Raw genomic sequence first — 25,723 nt, 5'->3', positions numbered from 1 at the left:
AATGTTAAATCCGACTATATTGCATATCCAGCCCTTAGAATTTTGGTCTAAGATGGATGAAGCAAAGAAGTGCAGACCGACAGGAACCGGATGTAGATCGCTCCTGAGAGACACAGCCAGAATACAGCAAACACAGAGGCGTATGCCAGCAGCAAACCACTGAATTGAGAATAGGACCCCCGTTGAAGGAATCAGAGGAAGAACTGGAAGAGCTTGAAGGGGCTCGAGACCCCATATGTACAACAATGCCAAGCAACCAGAGCTTCCAGGGACTAAGCCACTACCTAAAGACTATACATGGACTGACCCTGGACTCTGACCTCATAGGTAGCAATGAATATCCTAGTAAGAGCACCAGTGGAAGGGGAAGCCCTGGGTCCTGCTAAGACTGAACCCCCAGTGAACGTGATTGTTGGGGGGAGGGTGGTAATGGGGGGAGGATGGGGAGGGGAACACCCATAAAGAAGGGGAGGGGGAGGGGGATGTTTGCCCGGAAACTGGGAAAGGGAATAACACTCGAAATGTATATAAGAAATACTCAAGTTAATAAAAAAAAAAGATTCAATAAAAGTTTGGCTGCAGCAAGAAAAAAAAATAAGAAAAAAAATAAGAAAAAAAAAAAAGAAAAAACTGAAGGGGCTGGCAACCCCATAGGAAAAACAATAGGGTCAAATAATCTGGACCCTGGGAGCTCCCAAAGACTAAGCCACCAACCAAAGAGCCTACACGGGCTGATCTGTGGCCCTTGGCACATATGTAACAGATATGTCTGGACTCAGTGTGGGAGGATGTGCCTAATCCTGTAAAGACTTGATTCCCCAGGGAAGAGGCATGCAGGGAGCAGTGTAAGGTTGGGGAATGGGTGGATAAGGGGGTGGGTGGGATAGGTGGAAGTGCATCCTACAAGACACAAAGGGGAGGGGGTGAAGGATTCTTGGAGCAGGGACTGGCAAGGAAGAAACATTTGGAATGTAAATAAATAAAGCAATTTTAAAAAATGAAAAATGTAATGAAAAAGTAGAAAAAAAAAAAAGAATTTTGGTCTCTTTCCAAAGCACTTGAATGCCACATTCATGTATCATTAGACACACAACCCGTTCACAAAATTACAAATGACTACATCTTGGCAAGAAGTTCCTCCTGGTTTTGATATGTTGGTCCTGCCAGATTTGTGTAGCACACTGATGCTGATCTGTCAAAAGAAAAATCCTGGAACACAGGGAGAAAAGGAAGAAAACATGAGGAGGCATGGCCAAGAACCTGTTGTGCTAGAGGATCACATGGCTGCAGCTAATCCTCCCACCCAGGAAACACCCACTTTTCTGGTCTCTAGGGGAACCTAGTGTTTCTGTCACAGACCTTCCCTAGAACACACCCATTTTAGTTAACCACCAATTCTGATTGGAACTTTTTGGAACATGTTTGCCCTAGGTCCACCTAAGGTCACTTCATTGAGGTCATTTCACTAATTCTGACCCCTTTCATGGGCACAGGCCTAAGCTAACTCACACAAGCTGTTCTCTTTTCTGAGTATATTTCTCTGTGGTTGACCTTTTCCTCCCAAACATCACAGGAGGGTCTCAGCCTACTGTTTAAATCTTTGGTAAAGTATTCTTTGAGCCATATAAGAAAGGGTGTTACAAAAGCTCCCTGAAATTTATAAAAGTTAACCCAGGCCTAAGGGGAAACAAAAATATTTTCACGTCCCTTTGATCATTGTTTGGGAACTGCTGGACTTATTTTCTGCTTTGTAGTTAAGAAGAAACCTAAAAATAAATGGCCCTACTTTGCAGATTGTTATCTTTTTAATTGGGATTAAGCAAATCCTGTGTTTGCTCTCGGGTAGTGACATTCAAAACAGAATCCTTCTCTGTCTTAAACAGTAATTTACCTAGGAAAGGACAAGGAGGGTGATGCGACACATGGTTGCTACTGCTGCAAGTTGTAAAGCATTGACAGAACTACAGATGCTCCTATGACACACAGCTTTTCTGAATCACCAGAGTAACATTTAGAGGAAAGCAAATCATTCTCTCAGACATCCTCCCACCTGAAGCATAGCCAGGAAGAGGGGCCAGGAGGAGCCATCACTTAAGAATTTGACTTTGTGGAGGGGAAAAAACCATACAGTTTAGTCTTTTTTCTTTTAAGCAGTGAAAGAGTGGGGAGCTCAAAGGAAATCTGAGCCCTCACCCCTTTAAACAAATGTACAAAAATACTTACTGTGTATCTGTAGTTTGCATGGGGGTTCTCAGTAATTGAATAGATATCATTTATCAAAGTTAAATCAAGATCAGAGGGACAACTTAATAATGTATAACTCCTGTGGAAATAGAAGCAGTTATTAAAAGTCTCCCAGCCGAGAAAAACTCAGGGCTAGTTTTAGAGCAGAATTCTACCATACTTGCAAAAGGAACTAATGCCAATACTCCTCAAATTGTCCCATAAAATAGAAACAGAAGAATTAATTGCAAATTAATTTTGTGAGGCTATAATCAGCCTGACACCCAAAACTATACAAAGATTCAACAAAGAGCAAGAATTAGCAACCCACTACCCTTATAAACATTGAAGCAACAATACTCAATAAAATACCCATCAATTCATTCTAAGAACACATGGAAAAGATCATCCACCACGATCAAGTCCTTCATCCCAGAGACGCAGAATGTAATCCATAATAGAAACAAACTAAAAGAAAAATGAAAGTGTTAAAAGTCAACAACAACAACAAAAAGAAAAACAAAAACTTTAACAAACATCCCTTTATGATAACTCTTGGAGAGATTAGGGATACAAGGGGCATTCCTAACCATAATAAAGGCAATTATGGTTAGCCTACAGTCAGCATCAAATTAAATGGAAAGAAACTCAAAGCAATTCAGTAACAAGACTGTCCACTCTCTCTTCCTGTCTGTTTAGTATAGTTCTTGAAGTTCTAGCTGGGGCAATAAGACAACTGAAAGAGATCAAGGGGATACAAATTGGAAAGGAAGAAGTCAAACGTATCATTGTGTTCAGATGCTATGATAATATACATAAGAGACCCCAAAAATTCTACCAGAGAACTAATACAGCTGACAAACACTTTCAGTAATATGGCTGGGTACAAGACTAACTCAAAAATATCAGTAGCCCTTTTATATACAGATCAAAGATGAAATGGAAGCTAGAAGTTCAGCAGCCAGAACAAAGCAGGGGCCTATGGTATCCATACACACAGAGGTACAGAGACATCGGGTACATCAGGTCAACTGGGTACCTCAAACATTCCCAAGGATACAGGGAGATGAGAAGCCCAAAGGCAGACCATGGCACATGACCAGTATGGTAGGCTAGTAAGCACATGCTTGAATCAACATTCCGGGATTTGTAACTATTCTTTGGAAAGAATTTGCACATGTAATTATGGTACAGGTTTTAAGGTGGTTGATTATGAGAATTGTCTAAGCATCATCACAATTGTCTTCTAGGAGGTAAACTAGACAACCATAAAGGCTATGTGGCCAGAGAGATAAGAGATGGTGATATATCGCCATGGGGCCAGGATCACTGTAGTACAAGAAGCTGAAGGAAACAGAGAATCTATTCTCCTCCAAAGCTTCGAGAACTAAGATGCTCCTGTCAACACCTTGATCTCAGACTTAAGGCTTCTAGAACTGTGAGACATTAAGAAGCTATTACTTTAGACTCCTCGTATTGTGGTGATTGCACAGCATTTTAAAAACTGAGTACTTCTAACTTTAGGAATAGAATAGAGAATGAGGATTTAAAAGTAAGGGGTAGGGGGCTGGGGATTTAGCTCAGTGGTAGAGCGCTTACCTAGGAAGCGCAAGGCCCTGGGTTCGGTCCCCAGCTCCGAAAAAAAGAACCAAAAAAAAAAAAAAAGTAAGGGGTAGCAAAAGAAAAAATTTAAATGTCATAGAAGTCAAAGCAAGAATTTAAAAACAGATGAGCAAAGGCAAGATGCTGGAGCAGAGAAAACAAAACTAAGGTTGGGTAGAAGCCATTGATAAGACAAATGGAGACAGCTAGCAAAAACTAAGAATCTATGGTGTGTCTGATACTACCAGAGCATTTTCTAGGCATTGACTCAATCTCGTAGCAACCCTATGTTCAATCCTACTCCTTGGCTGAGAAAAATAAATATAAACAAGCAAAAACAAGGACCAAAACAGAGATGTCAAATCACTTGCCCTAGGTAAGTATGACTAGGATTTGAGGCCAGAAATTCTGATTCAAGCACCTATATTTTAACTCCTGTTGTATTTCCCTTCAATTCAACTCTAAGATGTTTCTAGAAGTTTTGGCTTATCCTTTATCAAGCTAACTGATAGCTCTGAGGTAGAAGAAGTATTTTTGTAAGAACAGTTTGTAAAGGAAGGAAGAGAGAATAGAAAAGCTACATAGCTTTGACCTTATCTTCCCATCTAATAGAAAAAGGAAGGATTCTGTTGAAGCTGAGGTAGACAGCCAAGTTGTAGGCCGTGTAGGAAGGATTATGATGGTATAATGAAACAGAGAGTGCTTAGTCAGAAATTAGTCATTCCATTGATTAGCTCTTGATGCTTTTTGTCATCTGTGACCAAGGAATGATTTCATCATGTAGAAAGCAACATACAGAGGAGAATAGGATGTTTCATCTGTTATATGGAAAGTATTTTGATCATAGCCAAGGAAAGAATCAAACAAGTGAAAAAAATGTTTCTTGATAGTGGAGGTGTTGGAGAAATGAGCTGTTGGTGGTCAAGAAGATGAACCAGAGCTTAAGAGTGTTGTATGATAAAGGACTCATTGAAATATTAAAGACTAGAATGCTAACTGGCATAATGAGAGGAATTGAAAGGCTTCAAGGAAAAGGGACAGGACCAGTTGGTTCTCACCATGAAGGTGTTTGATTGTAGTCAACAACCAGGAGGCCATTTTAGTATGATGGTGGCATGGGTCCTGGGAAGCAAAATCAGCACAGGACTCTACAAGACCACAACTCAAAGGGGAATCAGAATTTTATGTTTTGTTTTGTTTTGTTTGTTTGTTGTTTTTTGATTTTTATGGTCTTTACCAAATAAACCTCAAGTTCTCAGGACCACTGCATACTTAAAACAATCTTTTTATTGGTGTTCAGTTTGTCCTTTTACATGGCACAATTGAAAAGAACAGAACCACACTCTGTGTGACCTTGGACAAGTAACTTCTACAGCCTCAGGTTTCCTATCTAAAAATATGGATTCCTGTGTATGTGTGTGTTTAGCGATATGGGGAGTGGATGTGTGTGTGTGTGTGTGTGTGTGTGTGTGTGTGTGTGTGTGTGTGTGTGTGTGTGTGTGTGTATGTGGGTATGTGGGTATGTGTGTATGTATGCATGTGTTTGTGCCTTTCTGTGTGTATGTGTATTTGCATATGTGTGTATGTAGGTGTGTGTGTCTGTGTGTATATGTGTGTGTGTATGTATGTGTGTGTTTTACATTTGTGGTGAAACATTAAAGGGCTGATAATATCTAGAAGCATGCCTGATATTTAGTTGTTAGTCCATAAAGTAATTAAGAACCAATTAGATGATGTAATTTATTAGGTGACCATTCATCTCTAAAGATATGACGTCATGATCTTTTACACTCATCAGCCTGTACAAATGTTAGCAGCACATTTGTTCTTCTTGAACTAGCTGTTTACTTGGATCTCTTTTGCATCCACTGGCCCTTATACAAGGAGAGATTCCATGCGCCAACCCCTTCTTCTGTACCTCTGAGGACTCCTAATTTGGAGGAGGATTGGGATGGGTTTTTTTCCACTTTGGGAACTCTTACAAAATTCCACTATGACACATTTTCCTTCCTCAGAATGATGCTCTATTGAAACTACTCAGAGAGCATTTATTTTTAACATTCTCCCCACGATCTAAGTTATTATATTTTTAAAGTACTGGATTCAATAGTTTCAAGTACCTATGCCACTTCTTTCCAGGGTGTAATTTTTATTCTCATTTATGTCACTTTATGCTTCTTTGAGGGGTCTTATGTAACACCTAGGGGCACCATGTTGAGCCACAAACCTGCTCCTTTTAGCCCAACAGCTACCATAAAAAGTAAAATAAGTAGAGAGTATTTTGGCTGATATATTCAGCCTGAACCTACATACACTCTCTATCTAATATTGAGTGAAAATTTCTCTCCTGTCACTTCCTCTGTCATCTATAAGTTGGTCTGGATTCTACTGAAGTCTTCTGGGTCTAGAGGAACTCGAATGCACTTTGTGAAAATGTGGAACCAAGAATGATAAGAAAGAAGACAGTGAAGAGGAAGAATGATAGCTTGAGACCAGTATGCCAGTTATAGCCATAGTGTCGGACATATGGGATGAGAAGGTTCACACGTGTCTATGTACTTAGGCATCTGGGTGGGGTATTCACTGACACAGGAAATCTGCAAGGCTGTCTCTCAGGGGGCCAGCTAGCATGGCAGTCCTAACTTGAATGACACTTTAAAGATCAATACTCAGACTCAGACATAGTATCACGGGTTTCGAAACTAGATCTTGGGCACAGACTCATACTAAGGAATTTATAAGGAGGTATATGTATAGACATCCAGAGCCGATGCTTGTGAGCTCTCGTGAGACACCCTCCCCCACCTACCAGTGGATGGGCACAAATGGGAGGTTGTCCTCCCTCTATGGTTGAGACAATTTTAATCCATGGACTGTCTGGTCAGCACTGCCAGGATGAGGCACTTAATGCCATAGAAACATAAAACTGTTCTGTGAGACTATTTGACTGTTCTCTCATGAAGAGTCTTCTCTTATCAACTATTTGGCTACCTTGAAATATGCTGGCATAGGAAAGATGGGATAGATGTTTGCTTTCACTCCGTTTTACAGTTTTCTGAATAATGATATTTTAGCCACCTCCCCTGGTGACCAATGCATGTTTTTAGAACTGGAATTCTTGATTTTCCAGGCAATTCAATCACCAATTCTGACCCCTCTGTGAGTTCCATGAAAAATGTTCTTTAATGGTTCCTGACACTCCAAGTACCCAGCAGCCGTTTCTAAAACCCGAAGCTCCATGAGAAATAAACATACGATCCCAGGAGTTTAGAAAGAATCTGCTTAACTTTAATATATGAGTATATAATTCCCATTTGTAGGATTCTTGTCATGATAACTGAGGATGCTCCCTTGTGAATGAAGCACTGCCCAGAAAATAATATGAAAAAAATCATGGTTCTAACGTGAACTTCGAACCTTCGGGATAGTTGCTGGTATTCTCTGGAGTCCATGCCAGGACATAAACTCGTGTTTTAGCCACTCTCACGCTGACCTCTTCGGCTAACAGTGCTATTTTTCCATTGCAGGTTTAAGTTTATCTATTCATGGGGCTGAAAAGCGCTTGCAAATCCATCAACGGCGAAGTGTGGCAAGCCGCCCAGGGTCACGACGTCGCCTGCCTGTGGTCAGGCATTCCTCACTCCCACCAGGCAGACGGTCAATAAAAATGGAGGCCAGCTCTTCTGGAATCACTAATGGAAAAAACAAAGTTTTCCATGCAGGTAATGAATGGGCAGGTTCAACAGGGACCTGTCTCATCAGCAACCTCATGCACCTACATTTTCCTGCAGGTACAGCATGCTACGTCTCCAGTTAGCTTACATTTTAAAAAGAAGTCTTATTTTTCTCTTCTCTTTACTCTAATCAGTGGCAAACATCCTCAGGACCAGTAAGCAGAGGCAGCTGAGGGTGTGTGGGGTGAACATGACAGAGAAGGTTAAGGACATATTCCACCTATGCTGGTAAAAATCTGAATAAAAACCATAATGATAAATGCTTACTAAGTTCAAAAAAATCCTCTTGGACAATAGAACAGAGTTAGCCATTTTCCTGATAATTCGCTATAAAAAAAAAACCCAGGGAATATTTTGTTACAAAATGTCCTTTCTGAATGTGAATTATCTAGAGTGGTTTGCATCACCCCCAGTGAAATATTAGATTAAATTTCAAGATGTTGTAAAGCATTTGTAATCTCTTAAATTTGTTAAGCCAATTCTACATTAAAACCTGTGATTTCAACTAAAAAGTTTCATGTGCTTGTTTGGAAAGAGGCTCATTTAAGTGTTCATCCATGCGCTAACTCACTGGCTATGTTTAGAGTCCTTGCTGTATGCGAGACATTGTTCTGGAAATACCAGTGAACAAGATGATGTTCCAGCCGGGTAACTTTATAGAAACACTGAGTTAGAAGATGATTCAGAAATCACTTAGAATAGGTTTCACCAAATTCTGGTTCTTCTCTGCACTATCCTAAAGATAATGGCTGGCCTTCAGGGAAGCCAAGCCCCCAGCTGTTGTGAAGTCACATCATCCTTGCCCCCTGAACCAGGGGCTTTGTTTCTTAACCTGTCCAAGAGTCCCAGGTCTCTGAGAATGAATGACTAGAAGCCTTTTGTCTTCTGTCACCATTGTTGTCGTCATCGTCTTCTTGTTCTTGTTCTGCTTCTGCTTCTGCTTCTTCTTCTTCTTCTTCTTCTTCTTCTTCTTCTTCTTCTTCTTCTTCTTCTTCTTCTTCTTCTTCTTCTTCTTCTTCTTCTTCTTCTTCTCCTTCTCCTCCTCCTTCTTTTACTTCTCTTCTTTTTCTTATTTTTCTTCCTCTCTTTCTCCTCTTCCTCCTCCCTCCTCCTTTCTCCTCCTTTCTGCACTCCTTCCTCCTCTTCCTTTTTCCTCCTCTTCCTCCTCCTTCTTTTTGTCCCGTTTGTAGAGGACAAGGGTCGTCCCACTGTATTTGATGGTGTTCCTATGTCCTTTAGCCTTGGCCACCTCTCCTCTCTTGAGCAGTACTCAAAAGAAGACACATTCCTCCCCTCCTCTCTTTATCCATCACACACTGCTAGCCATTCTTTCAGCAAAGGCAAACATGCTTCTTCATTTCTCATCAGCTCCACTGGACACTGTATCCTTTCCATCCTTTGACACCTTTTCCTTCTGTTTTGGGAAAAAAATTTCACCTCTGTGGCTCTGCTTTCCCAATTTCCACCCATTCTCTAGCTAATCCCATCCAATTTCTAGCCCCTTCCTTTCTTTGTGGCTATTCCTCATGATTAACCCTCCTTTATCACAGTGTGGTAGATGCCTGACCCACTCTTCTGATGCTTCAGACTGCTCTGGGCCACACACTTTCCTTAGACATGAATCCCAAGGCTTCCATGATGTGTATCTCACGTGGCCATGGCTTCTCAATCTCTAGTAGCTTCCCTTTCCTCTTGACTGCTCTTTCACTGTGTCCTTTGTGATAAAGGCAGAAAGAGCACTTCAGTTTCTGATCACAGGGTTTAGCTTTCCTGACATACTCAGGAGAATGATGACAGTAGTTCCAACATGGCAGACGGGTTGTGTACTCAAGTGGTCAGGGGTTTTTCCCGATGGACTGGATGTGCATCAGAGAGAAACCAGAATTGACAAGGACTTTGAAGATTTGGGATAGAGTGAAATAGCATAGCGTCAACTGAAAAGGGGGCGGGGGGTGGCACGTCAGATTTCTTCTGCCAAAGGAACAGGATGGAGATGGTATTGGGTTTTGATTATAGATGAGATAGCAATAGAACTAGTGAGACTTTTTAGATAGTAAAAGAAATATCTCTGGAGTTTAATCTTGGAATGAAATTTAAAATTTATATTTACTAGCATAAATATTTAATTTAAAGACAACACATAGAAAGAGATGGGCAAGAAAGAAATACAACTGGCCATCCAAATCAGCAAGTTCCACACTCTTGGTTTTTCATTTTTTGTTCTGTTCTGTTCTGCTTTTAATTATTTAAAATTATTTCATTTATTATAGCTGTTTATCTATGAATTTATCTATTTTTATATGTATATAATTAATGAAACAACATAACTATTTTAATACTCATATAGTAATAAACAATATAATTGTTATAAAATATTAATATAACTATATTTTATTATATACAATTGCTTAACTTGTTTATTTATTTAAAGCAATCTTAAATTTAAATATATTTGATCATATTCTTTCCCTCCCCCAAGTTCTTCTCCTCCCCACCCATAAAACTTTAAGTTCTTTCTCCAAAAATAAACAAAAATCTAATAAAACCATAAAATCCCCCCATAGCAAGAAAACAAATTAAAATCACACCCCCAAAAATAAATAAGAGAAAACACCAAGATATGAACACACAAGCACACACAAACACACACACACACACACACACACACACACACACACACAGTGGAGTCTATGGCATTCTGTTCAACTACTCCTGAACATGAGGATTGTCATTCCACCAGAAAAACCTGACTTTCCCTCTCCCAGGAAGTATAAATCACAGTTTAGTTGTTGACCTTTATCCTAGTGACTAGGTGTTCATTATTTCATTCATCTAAAAAATGTAAACAACAACAACAAAAATCAAACAAAACCCATCGCATTAAAGTTGGAACAAACAATCCAACAGAAGGAAAAGAACCCAACAGAAGGCACCAAAATCAGAGACCCACTCATCTTCACACCCCAGGAGTCCCATTAAAAATACTAAACTAGAAACCATCATATATATATATATATATATATATATATATATATATACACACACACACACACACACACACACACACACACACACACTAAGGACCTAGTGCTGAGCCATGCATCTCCTGTGTGCACGTTGCCACAGTCTTTGTGAGTTCTCATGAGTTTTGCTCATGGCGATTTAGAGAGCCTTGTTTCCTTGGTGTTCGCCATCCCACCTGGCTCTTACCCTCTGCCTCTTCTTCCACGGGGTTCCCTGAACTCTGAGGGGAAAGGATTTGATGGAGACATCCCATTTAGGGTTGAGCATTCCAAATCTCTTCCTCTCTGCATAATGTCCAACCTTGAGTGTCTGCATTTGTTCCCATTAACTGCAGGAGGAAGCTTCTCTGACGATGACTGAATAAGGCGCTGATCTATGAATATAGCAGAATATCACTAGTAGTCATTTTATCACTCCATCTGTCCTTCCTGTCTTTTCTTTACACCAGTAGTATTTGGTTTTACCTAAGTCCCTAGGCTATTTAGTCTTAGGTTCTTGGTTACCCCAGCAGTGTTGGGTATGGGTTTCATCTTAGGAAGTAAGCCTTGAGTCAAGTCACACATTGGTTGGTTACTTTCACAAACTTTGTACCACTATCGTCCTAGCATATCTTGCTGGTAGTACACCATTGTGGATAAAGTGTTTGTGGCTGGCTGGGTGTTTTTGTTTCTTTCTTGATAGTATGCAAAGTACCATTCTGAACCAAGGACCCTGGGGCATACGGGTGAAGGCTCTATGTAGGGACCAGCTCGACATCTCCTAGTTCACTGAGGTGTGTAGAGTTGTCTTCAGACATGGGGCTATCTGTTTGTGAAGAACTACTTATAGTCTCTTGGTGTTATTTTAGCCATTTTGGCCAAAAACTCAAGTAGATGTATCCCAAGCTTTTACTGGAAGCTTCATTTGATGACAAGAGACATCCAGTTGGGGGCTCTGTCTTCCCCTTTTTATTTTTTTATTTCGTGCTTTCATTTAGTTCATCTTAATCTATCTATCTATCTATCTATCTATCTATCTATCTATCTATCTATCTATCTACCTCTCTTCCTTTCCCCAGGAACCTGGGGAAAGATCTGAGGAATGAGACAAGAGTTTCTTTCCCAAAGCTCACATCTAGAGGATCATCAAAGGAAGGGAGACCTGTACTAGAGGAGTCAGAGATGAAGCCTCTGTATAATGGGTCAAGGGCAGTATCTGCAATGACAGGTATATATATATATATATTCTTACTGTATTAGGGTCCCATACTACCCCTGAAATGCCCCTTGACTTTGTCTGTCTCTTCTTGTCTTCCTTCCCTTATCCCTCTTTCCCCACCCTCCATTTGATCCTCCCATTTCAGAGTCTTAGGTTTTAACCTAACATAGGTCAAAACTATTATGTAGGTGTCAAAACCTATCCTAAACACATGCATTTTATTCTTATCATCATTTCCTCAATGATACAGCGTAACAATGATCCATATAACATTCCCAGTGTATTATGTATTAAAAGTAACATAAAATTGATTTAAAGCATACAAGACAATGCCTGAGTTATGTGTAAGAACTATACTCTTTTATGTAATTGAATTGGGCATAGTTCTTAGAACTAATCTTCTGTGGATACTGAGGGATAATGTAGGTGAAAGGGGGCGAGGGAGAAGGTTCGGGAGCTAAGATTTGAGCATTATAAATCAGCATTCAGGGACATAAATCATCCACAATGAAGGCCAGGAAAGAATGGATGATGATGATAGAGGAAAATAATTTGAAATTAGTTACCAAGAAGAGAAGAGTGCTTATCTCAGTGAAATGTTGGAAGTCAAGCAACATGAGGACTGAGAATTGGCCATTGCTTTTTTTTTCTCTTGGAGATGTCAATAAGGATTTTGATAAGAGCAGATTTGGTGAAGTGGAGGTGATTAAACCCCATCTAAAGTGGTTTTAAAGGAGAATGGGAAGATATAAATTAGACACTGTGAAAATAGACTTTTGAGAACTGTTGGAATTAAAGAATTTAAGGAACCTGGGGAAAGATCTGAGGAATGAGACAAGAGTTTCTTTCCCAAAGCTCACATCTAGAGGATCATCAAAGGAAGGGAGACCTGTACTAGAGGAGTCAGAGATGAAGCCTCTGTATAATGGGTCAAGGGCAGTATCTGCAATGATAGACAATGGATGGGAAGGCGGTATTTGGAGTTTAGCTGGTATGAAGTTCCTTTCCCGCTGTGTCAGTTTTATCTTTGCGTTAAAGAAGCAAGATCATAACCAAGAATGACAATGAAGCTGAGGAATGAGAGAGATAATTTTCCAAACAGGGGGGAATATGCTTGCTAGCCACAATGCAGGGTACTAAGACTCATAGCTATGAAACAAAAGACTAAACATCACAACTGTAGTTCTCTTTAACCTTATTTAACTATGTGAGTAGGTAGATGGAGTCAGGTGAGAGTCCTTTGACCAGGATTACAATTTTTCTCAGGCAGTAGGAAAGAGACTAGAAACATTGAAAATACATGGAAGAAATTAGTATAATGAATTCATAAAATGAATTTATAAAAAGAAGCATAAAGATATGGGGGGATAACAATGGTGAACAGTTGATAGGATCTATTGTTCAGAATTCTCAGAGTGGGTGGGCGAGTTTAAGGAAGAGGATATAGAATCTTTAAAGAGGGTGGTCTGAGACTGGAATACATGGCAGAATACTGTAGAGTGTGGTACTATTACTGCTAACACAAGACTTAACACCAGAGCATGAAGAAGAGACGCTGTAATAGATCAAAGGATAAAGTCATTGGAGGATTCACAAGGACCAGCACTCAGGAGGCAGAGGCAATCTGTTCTCTGAGTTTGAGGCCAGCCTGGCCTACAGAGAAAATCCTAGGACAGCCAGGACCACACAGAGAAACTCTGTCTCACAAAAAAAGAATGAAAGAAATAGGAAGAAAGAAAGAAAGGAAGGAAGGAAGGAAGGAAGGAAGGAAGGAAGGAAGGAAGAGAAAGAAAGAAATTCACAAGAACCTCCTACCATCCTATAATCTACACCATATATCTGTATATATATACAAGTTGGCCTCCTGTATTCAGAGTTTTGTGTCTATAAATTTAACCAATGGTGGATTTAAACTATTTGAAAAATATCTGACTATACTGAGTCTGTACAGGTCTTCTGGTGGATTACCATTCAGCATAACAACTCCATATTGTTTACATTGCATTAGGTATTATAATCTTAAGATTATTTCAAGCATACAGGAAGAGTCTAGATGTAGATTCTATATATTTTTATATAAGGAACTGAGTATGCACAGGGTTGGGTATCACCGGAAAGTCTGGAACCAGACTTCTGTATACTCAGAGAACTGACTTCACATTGAATTATTTGCAAATTGAGATGTTTCAGGGAGTATGAAAAGACGTGTTAAAACTCTGAAGCAGTAAGTAAATACAGCCTGGAAAGTCTCAAGTAAAAGTGAGATATAATTCAACATAATATCATGAGATTAAATGATCAGGGATCTGGGGAGAAAGGAATGAAAGAAGTATAACAGTATCTCAAGACTCTAGGAAGTCATGTGCTCCTTGTCCCAATCTTTTATTTTCAGAGCTGTGGGACAGAAGAGCTACCATGTAAGAGACCATGTGAGTTAACCTCACCAACCTCCCACCATTCGTTTATTCCTTCCCCTTTACCACACTTCTAGAGGGAAGCTCTATCCTCTAGGAATATCTGGGTTTCAATGTGAGCCAAGTGTACAGACCCCTCTAAGGAGAAACTGATTGGCTTATTGATACTCAACAGAATACTACCAGGCCTAATAGAAGGATCTGGAAATTGTGTTACTAACTGAAACAGCTTCCTTTAACTTCCCACCCAGCAGCCATCCTTTGAAAAGGGTCTGTGTCAGTTCTCAAAATTTCTCATGACCATCTAGAACAGCAGTTCTCAACCTGTGGGTTGTGACCCCCTCAGGAGTCAAACAACTCTTTTTCACAGGGGTTGCATATCAGCACACCAGATATTCTTGCATCTCAGATATTTATATTATAATGGTAACAAAACTCTAGTTATGAAGTAGCAACAAAGGTAATGGTTTTATGGTTGTGGGGTCACTACAACATAGATAACTGTATTCAAGGGTCACAGTGATAGGAAGGTTGAGAACTGGTGAGTTGGAAAGAAATGTCACCTCAGACACTAGTTCCCAGGTCTTCTATAGTCTTACCTTTCTAGACATACCTCCTTTCACATGCCTCCTCTCAACTTTATCCTACTTTAACCAAGTTTTGTAAAGGTTGGGTTTTAATCTGCCATCTCTTGGACTCCTGCATCAGTTTGGAAGACTCCTTACCCCAATAAAGCTCTATGTTACACTTTCCTACTTCAAAGTCATTTATGTATTTCTTCCTTCAAGAAGCCTTTTAAGGTCCAACTAGTCAGAACAGAGGTCCTATTTCCCCTGCCTCATAGTGATCAGAAGCCCTATTATAGACTCGCTTGGTTTAGGACTTATGATTCTGCCACCATGACAACCTTCAGTTCCTTTTTCATATCCACAATTCCTCTCAATCCTGTGCCTTATTTTTGAGTATGTTTTAAATAAATGGTTATTTGTTCTTTGTTAAATTATATTTTACCTGCCAAATATAGATTTTCATTCTGAAGTTATACAGACTAAATTTGATTTTACTTTCATATGATCCATTAGCTGTTTAAACACTCACCTTGACCTATTTTTCAACTGAAATATTTTCTAGTTTTGGCATGGCTTATTTAAAAAATAACATTAACGTTCTTTACCATCCATCCCCTATTCCTATAGAAACAATTTTATTTCTTTATTGTCTCTTTGAGAAATACAGTGCATAAAGTTGAATAGAATATTCCATTATAGTCTAACCCAAGCTGAGTAGAATCACCATTTTTTCCCTTTAGTTGATAACCTGTGTTGACATTAGCATAGTAATAAAGACATTTTATTAAGATATTTCTTAAAAGTATAATATCAACTAAGTATAATTTAGCAACTCTCAAGTTTCTGTCTTTACTTATAAAAATACATTGATGAATTCATTAAATATTCGATCACAGGTTCTTAAAACCTGTATATATGGACTCTTGAAAATATAAATAAAGCCAATCCTTTAGTATCAAATGACTTGAAAATTTTCTGTTAAGCAAAATTTAACATGAAACCTATTTTTAAAAATACATCTTAGAAACTCACATTGTTCTGGCAAGGTGGCATGTGACTTCAGTCAGGCCCTCTATTTTTAGTGTACTACATGAGTGTATCATAGCTACTATTGAGAAATTACAGAAGAGCTCTCCTGCTGAGTTCTTACATCTGGTGAGTCATGAGTCTTAGAAGCACATGGACACCTTAGTCATTGTGAGACCTATTAAGTCACTTAGCTGCTCTTTACACAGCCAGTGATGTCAGTTCCCAAAGTGGACCCTAAAGGCCCACTCAGACTGGTCATGAAGTGTGAAGAGAAGGGGCAAAAGATTTCTGGAGACCTTTTATGCTGTGGCCTGAACACTTTGTTTGCTTCTCCTACCTTTGATATTGCAAACATTTCAGAGTGCCTACTGTATACTGACAGTATTTGTTTGGGAGGTACCTACCTCAGAACTAAAGTGGCACAGACTGTACAAAACTTCTTTTCGTTTTAATTTTTTTTTTTTTTGGTACACATGGTCTTCTGGGCCTCTATAAGCCTCCAGGGCCACTGTAAGAAAAACGTGGCTGTCGTTGAAGCTCAAGGGCTGAGGGACATTGTGAGATATGGGGACTGTCCTTGAAGTAGACCAGACAACTGAGAGAACATTCCAGTTCTGTCAGTGTTCCCAGAGGGCTGAGGTTTGTTGAACGCTGGCCACATAGGTTTGCACCGAATGCTCAGTAAACAGTGTTTCTTCCTTTCTTTCTCTCTTTCTCTGTTTCTTTCTTTCTTTCTTTTAAAATTGGATATTTTTATTTACATTTCAAATGTTATTCCCTTTCATGCATTCCCATCTATAAGCCCCATCCCATCTCTCTTCCCCCTTCTTCTATGAGGGTGTTCCTTCTCCCCAACCACCCTCCTTCCTGCCCTGACATTCTCCTACACTGGGGGGGTGTGTGGATCTAGCCTTGGCAGGACCAAGAGCTTCCCATTGGTGCACAACAAGGCCATCCTCTGCTACATATGCAGCTGGAGCCATAGGTCTGTGCATGTGTACTTTTTGGGTAGTAGTTTAGTCCCTGGGAGTTCTGGTTGGTTGGTATTGTTCTTATGGAGTTGCAAGCCCCTTCAACTCCTTCAAACCTTTCTCTAACTCTTCCAATGGGGATCCCATTCTCAGTTCAATGGTTTGCTGAAAGCATTCCCTTCTGTATTTGTCATGCTCGGGCATATATAGCAGGCTCCTGTCAGCGTGCACTTCTTGGCTTCATCAATACTGTCTAGGTTTGGTGGCTACATATATATATATATATGTGGATCCAACACCTGTGGATCCAACATATATATATATATATATATATATATATATATATATACAATCCACAGGTGGGGCAGTCTCTGAATGGTCTTTCCTTCAGTCTCTGCTTCAAACTCTGACTCCCTATTTCCTCCTATGAATGTTTTTATCCCCCTTTCTAAGAAGGACTGAAGCATCTGCACTTTGGTTGTCCTTCTTCTTGAGCTTCATGTGGTCTATGGATTGTATCTTGGGTAATTCTAGCTTTGGAGCTAATATCCACTTGGATATTAGCATAAAACATCTTTTGACTCACAGTTATGTACAAAGGATGTTTGGGGGCTCTTTGTTATCGACAACAAGAACTAGTTGTTGGCCAAGCCAATGAATTTAATTTGAAAGACAGATGGAAAACTAGAGACTCAGTCTTAGAAAAGAAACCCAGAAGTGAACTATTGGACTATCTGCAGTGGGTGAAGTCTTACCATTTTCCCATCATGTGATTTAATTTGAGATTTTGCAAAGAAAGTCCGGCTGTCCATGTACCGTCTCCTTTTGGGTAGAGAGTGATGCACAGGGAGAGACCTCTTCCTCCAGCTTTCTTTATGGGTAGGCAAACATGCTGGGTACTTTTATATCAACATTACACAAGCTGGAATCATCTGAGAGAAGCGAAAAACAATTACGAAAATGCTCCCAGATTGCAAGCTGGTAAAACCACTATGGTAATCAGTCTGAAGGTGCCTCAGAAAATTGGACATAGTGTTACCTGAGGACCCAGCTACACTACTCATGGGCATATGCCCCAAAGATGCTCCAACATATAACAAGGACACATGCTCCACTATGTTCATAGCAGCATTATTTACAGTAGCCAGAATCTGGAAAGAACACAGATGTACCTCAACAGAGGAATGGATACAGAAAATGTGGTACATCCACACAATGGAGTACTACTCAGCTGTCAAAAACAATGACTTCATGAAATTCATGGGCAAATGGATTGAACTAGAAAATATCATCCTGAGTGAGGTAACCCAGTCACAAAAAAAAAAAAAAACAACCTACATATGGTATGTGTATTCACTAATAAGTGAATATTAGCCCAAAAGCTCGGATTACCCAAGATACAATCCACAGACCACATGAAGCTCAAGAAGAAGGACAACCAAATTGTGAATGCTTCAATCCTTCTTATAAGGGGGAACAAAAATATTCATAGGAGGAGATACGGAGACAAAGTTTGGAGCAGAGACTGAGGAATGACCATTCAGAGCCTGCCCCACCTGGGGATCCAGCCCATATACATACAACCACCAAACCCAGTCACTATTGGAGATGCCAAGAAGTGCATGCTGATAGGAGCCTGACAGAACTGTCTCCTGAGAGACTTTGCCAGAGCATGACAAATACAAAGGCAGACACTCACAGCCAACCATCGAATTGAGAATAGGGTCCCCAATGGAGGAATTAGAGAAAGGATTGAAGGAGCTGAAGGGGTTTGCAACTCCATAAGAACAACAATACCAACCAACCAGAGCTCCCAGGGACTAACACCATCCAAAGAGTACACATGGACAGACCCATGGCTCTAGCTGCATATGTACAGAGGTGGCCTTGTTGGACACCAATGGGAGGAGAAGCCCTTGGTCCTGCCAAGGCTCAACCCCTCAGTGTAGGGGAATGTCAGGGTGGGAAGGAAGGAAGGGGTGGGTGGATGGGTGGGAAACACCCTTATAAAAGAAGGGGAAAGGAGGATGGGATAGGAGGTTTATGGATGTGAAAACCTAGAAAGAGGATAACACTGTAAATGTAAATTTTAAAAATCCAATAAAAAAATAATTGGGCTGTAGGCAAGCTTATAAGACATTTTCATAATTAGTCATTGATGGGAGGGCAACCCATTGTGGGTGGTGCTGCCCATCCCTGGTTTGGTGGTCCTGAGTTCTAAAGGAAAGCAGGTTGAGCAAGCCATGGGAAGCAAGCCAGAGAGTAGCACCTTCCATGGCCTTTGCATCAGCTCCTGCCTCTGGGTTCCAACCTTACCTGAGCTCTGGTCCTGACTTTCTCTGATGGAAATGTAAGCTGTATAACCCCCCAAGTTGGTTTTTGGTCCCAGTGTTTTTGTCACAGCATTGGAAACCCTAATAGAACCGGAAGGGCATCTATCTCATCTATACCAGAGGTCTGGCTGGCTTGAGCCTCTATGAGATCGTGAGTATGGTAGCTATGATGTATCCAGAAGACAGCATCTTACATCTTCCTTCCCCATCCTTTAATTCTTATATTCTTTCTGCCTCATCTTCTGTAATGTTCTCTGAACCTTGGTGGTGGTAAGGATAATATAAACATGACTGCTGCTCACTAAGTTCACAAACTTTTCTAAGACCAAGGTAACAAGTAGCACACATCTATGGCCACAAGTATAAATATTTAGAACCTAATTTGGCAGCATGAGAATTTATCAAAATAACATTATCTATCTACCCTAGAGCCTATGACTTCCCCAGTCATGGGCTTTTGGCCAGGCTCAGAGTACCAATACTGAAATTCCTTCCTTTGTAGCCACCCCAAAATCCAAGCAGAAAGTGATTTTCCTCTACAATAGTGTTGGCACTGTTTCCTGGCAATTGGTATTACAGCATGCACTGGACAAGGTCTTTTACTGAGGTCTTCTCTCCAGCAGAAGTACTTTGGGTCATGTACCTTGTGGCATAGGTTGCACTTATAACAAAACCATACTGCTTATTTTCATGCTAAATTTAAATGGGCATCTTGTGCTTTTGTATACTACTTGGCAGTCAGTCAGTCTCTCTCTCTCTCTCTCTCTCTCTCTCTCTCTCTCTCTCTCTCTGTGTGTGTGTGTGTGTGTTGCAATTAAATAAATCAATTCATGTAAAATGCCCAGCATGATGCCAAGCACAACTGCTCAGTGTGAATGAAGACGGTCTTTGTCTCTATTTTCAAAACAAAATTTGGAAGTCTGAAGATGCATGTATCCTAGAATCATGTCCTGCTCAATCACTCTCATCGTGTTGTATGGAAAAAGTCCATTCTCTGTCATTTTTATGATTACCTTTCCTTCCTTCCTTCCTTTCTTTTTTTTGACATTTATATAGTCAATTTCACTTGGCTTTATCCTTTAGCACTAATAATCAATGGATATCATTTTTTCCCTTTGTAGACACTAGTCAATGTACTGAGATTTAAAACAGTACTGGGTTTGGGAGTGTGATTCTAGAGGCAAGATCAGCTTGAACAAAGGCATTGATTTCAATTCTTTGAGTCAGAGATTGTAAAGCAGAGTAGTTAGATCAACTTTCCTTAGCCTAATGACTCTACCATACAAAGCAGAGCTAGTAACTAGCTTCAATTACCAGCTAGTCACAGAGACGTGTCATTAGTCACAGACAATGTCCTTTGTTCTCCTTTTGAGTCTGGGAAATGACACTTTACTGTTAATGATTTGTTACTTTCCCAAGTGATTTTAAGCTCTTGTCTTTTATCTCACTTTTTAAAACCTAAGTAGTCATTTCCCATTTACGCATAATCGTTTCACTTTACATAGAGATGGTGTTTGATACTGGAATGTATTGATTTCACAGGAAAGAAGCTCCGGGATTTTCTTGTTCCCAATGAGCTAGGATAATCCTCATCCTCTAAATAGACCACCATTAAATGTACCATTTGATAATAATTCAAGAGTTACAACTATGATTTATTAAGCAACCTATGTAACATCTACCTCAAGAAATTTTATGTACTTTTAGTATATCATTTGATTTCCATTGTTTCTACATTCTTTTATCCTTAGTCTGTGGCTGGGAAAACTAAGGCACAAGGAATGGTAACATACAGACAAGATATGGTAAAGATAAGATTTCAATTCAAGAAACACAATTTGCTCATTCAAGCGGCTTGGTTGCAGCCTTTCTGGAAAGTCAATTTTAAACATAAACCTGAAATAGTTGCATTTTCAATATAAGAAACCCAAGCAGGGGTTAGACAGGACCAGTTATATTCTGTTGAGTGCATAGTAGCCTCCTTAATGGCATCTCACTGTTTATTTCCACATAAGTGTCTCTGTCCTCCATAGCTTCTCCCCTTTGTTCTATTTTACAGTGGACTCTTGTTTTTAGTCCTGCCATTCTCTGACTGTGACATAAAACATACTCGTGTGTCCCTACATTTCAATTATTAATTTCCAAATATTAACCTGGCCCTAAAGAAACAAAGCCAGTAAGTAACTTTTAAGGTTCATTTTTATGTAGGAAGGAAAAGGTAAAGGCTTAGCTACCCTTTAGAATAATTATTGTGATACAACAACCTTATATTGGGATGATGTTCTGCAAATTCCCAGTGACTTTCTACCAGCCCTAAGGGATGGGTTTATACTTGGCTGTGATTTGGAAAGTTAAACGACTTGTCTGAAAGTGAAATTGTAATCACTGATGAACCCAACTGGAGCCTCCCATCTTCACTTCTTACATGTGTATGTGTCATTTTCCTCTCCTGTCATCTTCAGGGTTTTTTTTCCTAGATGAGAATGATTTGAGTGTGAAATTGTGTTTTCTTGTCCTCCTTTTCTGAAAACTGACATTTCCTTAAGAAGTCGGGCTTGTTTCTGAACCTAAGGAAATCTACTTTAACAGATCTGAAACTTGGGCAAGACTATCCAATTGCTTCTCTCATTCATGGATGGATCTTTGGTGGGGAGAGAAGGTCCCCATGCCTTTACATTGTATGGAAGAAAAGTGTGCATGGCTACTTCAGGTCAGGTTCGATCTCTCTTTGCACAGAAGGTAGATATGATGCCTTTCAAAGCAGCTAGTGCTGGGTTGGTAATGACACTAATTATCCTTCATCTGAATCTCTTCCTCCTAAGCAGATTTTGTAGATGTGTGATGAGAGTTTAAGTAGAGGAGTACTCAGGAGAGTAATCTTTGTGGGGCTTTGGTAAATGTGGTAAGCATCAATGCTTCTAGCTCTCATTTGTTGAGAGATGAAATTGTGTTTCCTAAAATTTCATACCGAATTCTTCTCTTATTTGAATTTTCTTTTCCATTTGCAAATTTTCTATTTTCTATCTTGACCTATAGGATACACTCAGAATTTTCTAAATAATCTTTGTGCATTCGAAGTAAGTGAAGAAAGCCTAAAAAAAGGGCAGCCACAGAGAAAAATCAAATGAGCACACTCATGTTTATGGAATTTGAAATGTTTTTTTGTCTACTCAAGGCTACCTCCATGAACTTTATTTAAGTTGGAGAGATGTGAGTGCCTAACTGGATATCAACTAAATCAAGTAGAGATAGGCATTAAAAGTATACACCCTGAACTCAAGACACAGGCCCACAGGAACAGCTGAAGACCTGTAGAGAGGAAAAACTACACGCCTGAAAGCAGAACACTCTGTCCCCATAACTGGCTGAAAGAAAACAGGAAAAAAGGTCTACAGCACTCCTGACACACAGGTTATAGGACAGTCTAGCCACTGTCAGAAATAGCAGAACAAAGTAACACTAGAGATAATCTGATGGCGAGAGGCAAGCGCAGGAACCCAAGCAACAGAAACCAAGACTACATGGCATCATCGGAGCCCAATTCTCCCACCAAAGCAAACACGGAATATCCAAACACACCAGAAAAGCAAGACCTAGTTTCAAAATCATATTTGATCATGATGCTGGAGGACTTCAAGAAAGACATAAAGAACTCCCTTAGAGAACAAGTAGAAGCCTACAGAGAGGAATGGCAAAAATCCCTGAAAGAATTCCAGGAAAACACAATCAAACAGTTGAAGGAATTAAAAATGGAAATAGAAGCAATCAAGAAAGAACACATGGAAACAACCCTGGACATAGAAAATCAAAAGAAAAGACAAGGAGCTGTAGATACAAGCTTCACCAACAGAATTCAAGAGATGGAAGAGAGAATTTCGGGAGCAGAAGATTCCATAGAAATCATTGACTCAACTGTCAAAGATAATGTAAAGCGGAAAAAGCTACTGGTCCAAAACATACAGGAAATCCAGGACTCAATGAGAAGATCAAACCTAAGGATAATAGGTATAGAAGAGAGTGAAGACTCCCAGCTCAAAGGACCAGTAAATATCTTCAACAAAATCATAGAAGAAAACTTCCCTAACCTAAAAAAAGAGATACCCATAGGCATACAAGAAGCCTACAGAACTCCAAATAGATTGGACCAGAAAAGAAACACCTCCCGTCACATAATTGTCAAAACACCAAACGCACAAAATAAAGAAAGAATATTAAAAGCAGTAAGGGAAAAAGGTCAAGTAACATATAAAGGCAGACCTATAAGAATCACACCAGACTTTTCGCCAGAAACTATGAAGGCCAGAAGATCCTGGACAGATGTCATACAGACCCTAAGAGAACACAAATGCCAGCCCAGGTTACTGTATCCTGCAAAACTCTCAATTAACATAGATGGAGAAACCAAGATATTCCATGACAAAACCAAATTTACACAATATCTTTCTACAAGTCCAGCACTACAAAGGATAATAAAGGGTAAAGCCCAACATAAGGAGGCAAGCTATACCCTAGAAGCAAGAAACTAATCATCTTGGCAACAAAACAAAGAGAATGAAAGCACACAAACATAACCTCACATCCAAATATGAATATAACGGGAAGCAATAATCACTATTCCTTAATATCTCTCAATATCAATGGCCTCAACTCCCCAATAAAAAGACATAGATTAACAAACTGGATACGCAACGAGGACCCTGCATTCTGCTGCCTACAGGAAACACACCTCAGAGACAAAGACAGACATTACCTCAGAGTGAAAGGCTGGAAAACAATTTTCCAAGCAAATGGTCAGAAGAAGCAAGCTGGAGTAGCCATTCTAATATCAAATAAAATCAATTTTTAACTAAAAGTCATCAAAAAAGATAAGGAAGGACACTTCATATTCATCAAAGGAAAAATCCACCAAGATGAACTCTCAATCCTAAATATCTATGCCCCAAATACAAGGGCACCTACATATATAAAAGAAACCTTACTAAAGCTCAAAACACACATTGAACCTCACACAATAATAGTGGGAGATTTCAACACCCCACTCTCATCAATGGACAGATCATGGAAACAGAAATTAAACAGAGATGTAGACAGACTAAGAGAAGTCATGAGCCAAATGGACTTAACGGATATTTATAGAACATTCTATCCTAAAGCAAAAGGATATACCTTCTTCTCAGCTCCTCATGGTACTTTCTCCAAAATTGACCATATAATTGGTCAAAAAACGGGCCTCAACAGGTACAGAAAGATAGAAATAATCCCATGCGTGCTATCGGACCACCACGGCCTAAAACTGGTCTTCAATAACAATAAGGGAAGAATGCCCACATATACGTGGAAATTGAACAATGCTCTACTCAATGATAACCTGGTCAAGGAAGAAATAAAGAAAGAAATTAAAAACTTTTTAGAATTTAATGAAAATGAAGGTACAGCATACCCAAACTTATGGGACACAATGAAAGCTGTGCTAAGAGGAAAACTCATAGCGCTGAGTGCCTGCAGAAAGAAACAGGAAAGAGCATATGTCAGCAGCTTGACAGCACACCTAAAAGCTCTAGAACAAAAAGAAGCAAATACACCCAGGAGGAGTAGAAGGCAGGAAATAATCAAACTCAGAGCTGAAATCAACCAAGTAGAAACAAAAAGGACCATAGAAAGAATCAACAGAACCAAAAGTTGGTTCTTTGAGAAAATCAACAAGATAGATAAACCCTTAGCCAGACTAACGAGAGGACACAGAGAGTGCGTCCAAATTAACAAAATCAGAAATGAAAAGGGAGACATAACTACAGATTCAGAGGAAATTCAAAAAATCATCAGATCTTACTATAAAAACCTATATTCAACAAAACTTGAAAATCTTCAGGAAATGGACAATTTCCTAGACAGATACCAGGTATCGAAGTTAAATCAGGAACAGATAAACCAGTTAAACAACCCCATAACTCCTAAGGAAATAGAAGCAGTCATTAAAGGTCTCCCAACCAAAAAGAGCCCAGGTCCAGACGGGTTTAGTGCAGAATTCTATCAAACCTTCATAGAAGACCTTATACCAATATTATCCAAACTATTCCACAAAATTGAAACAGATGGAGCCCTACCGAATTCCTTCTATGAAGCCACAATTACTCTTATACCTAAACCACACAAAGACACAACAAAGAAAGAGAACTTCAGACCAATTTCCCTTATGAATATCGACGCAAAAATACTCAATAAAATTCTGGCAAACCGAATTCAAGAGCACATCAAAACAATCATCCACCATGATCAAGTAGGCTTCATCCCAGGCATGCAGGGATGGTTTAATATAAGGAAAACCATCAACGTGATCCATCATATAAACAAACTGAAAGAACAGAACCACATGATCATTTCATTAGATGCTGAGAAAGCATTTGACAAAATTCAACACCCCTTCATGATAAAAGTCCTGGAAAGAATAGGTATTCAAGGCCCATACCTAAACATAGTAAAAGCCATATACAGCAAACCAGTTGCTAACATTAAACTAAATGGAGAGAAACTTGAAGCAATCCCACTAAAATCAGGGACTAGACAAGGCTGCCCACTCCCTACTTATTCAATATAGTTCTTGAAGTTCTAGCCAGAGCAATCAGACAA

The 25,723-nt window shown here is 39.6% G+C and overlaps 1 protein-coding gene across 8 annotated transcripts in view; it reads left to right on the top strand.

Moving 5' to 3' along the window:
* Ano4 (anoctamin 4) overlaps positions 1-25,723 on the top strand; it is a 409,328-nt gene that overhangs the window by 187,459 nt on the left and 196,146 nt on the right. For all 8 annotated transcript variants that reach the window (XM_087556297.1, XM_087556298.1, XM_087556296.1 and 5 more), the window contains one exon: positions 7,353-7,547. In XM_087556297.1, the coding sequence (XP_087412423.1) occupies positions 7,353-7,547 (195 nt within the window). The remainder of the gene's footprint in view (positions 1-7,352; positions 7,548-25,723) is intronic.

The sequence above is a fragment of the Rattus norvegicus genome, chromosome 7, assembly GCF_021556685.1.
Source record: "Rattus norvegicus strain SHRSP/BbbUtx chromosome 7, alternate assembly SHRSP_T2T, whole genome shotgun sequence".
NCBI lineage: Eukaryota > Metazoa > Chordata > Mammalia > Rodentia > Muridae > Rattus > Rattus norvegicus.
This window is presented reverse-complemented; position numbering and strand designations above follow the sequence as displayed.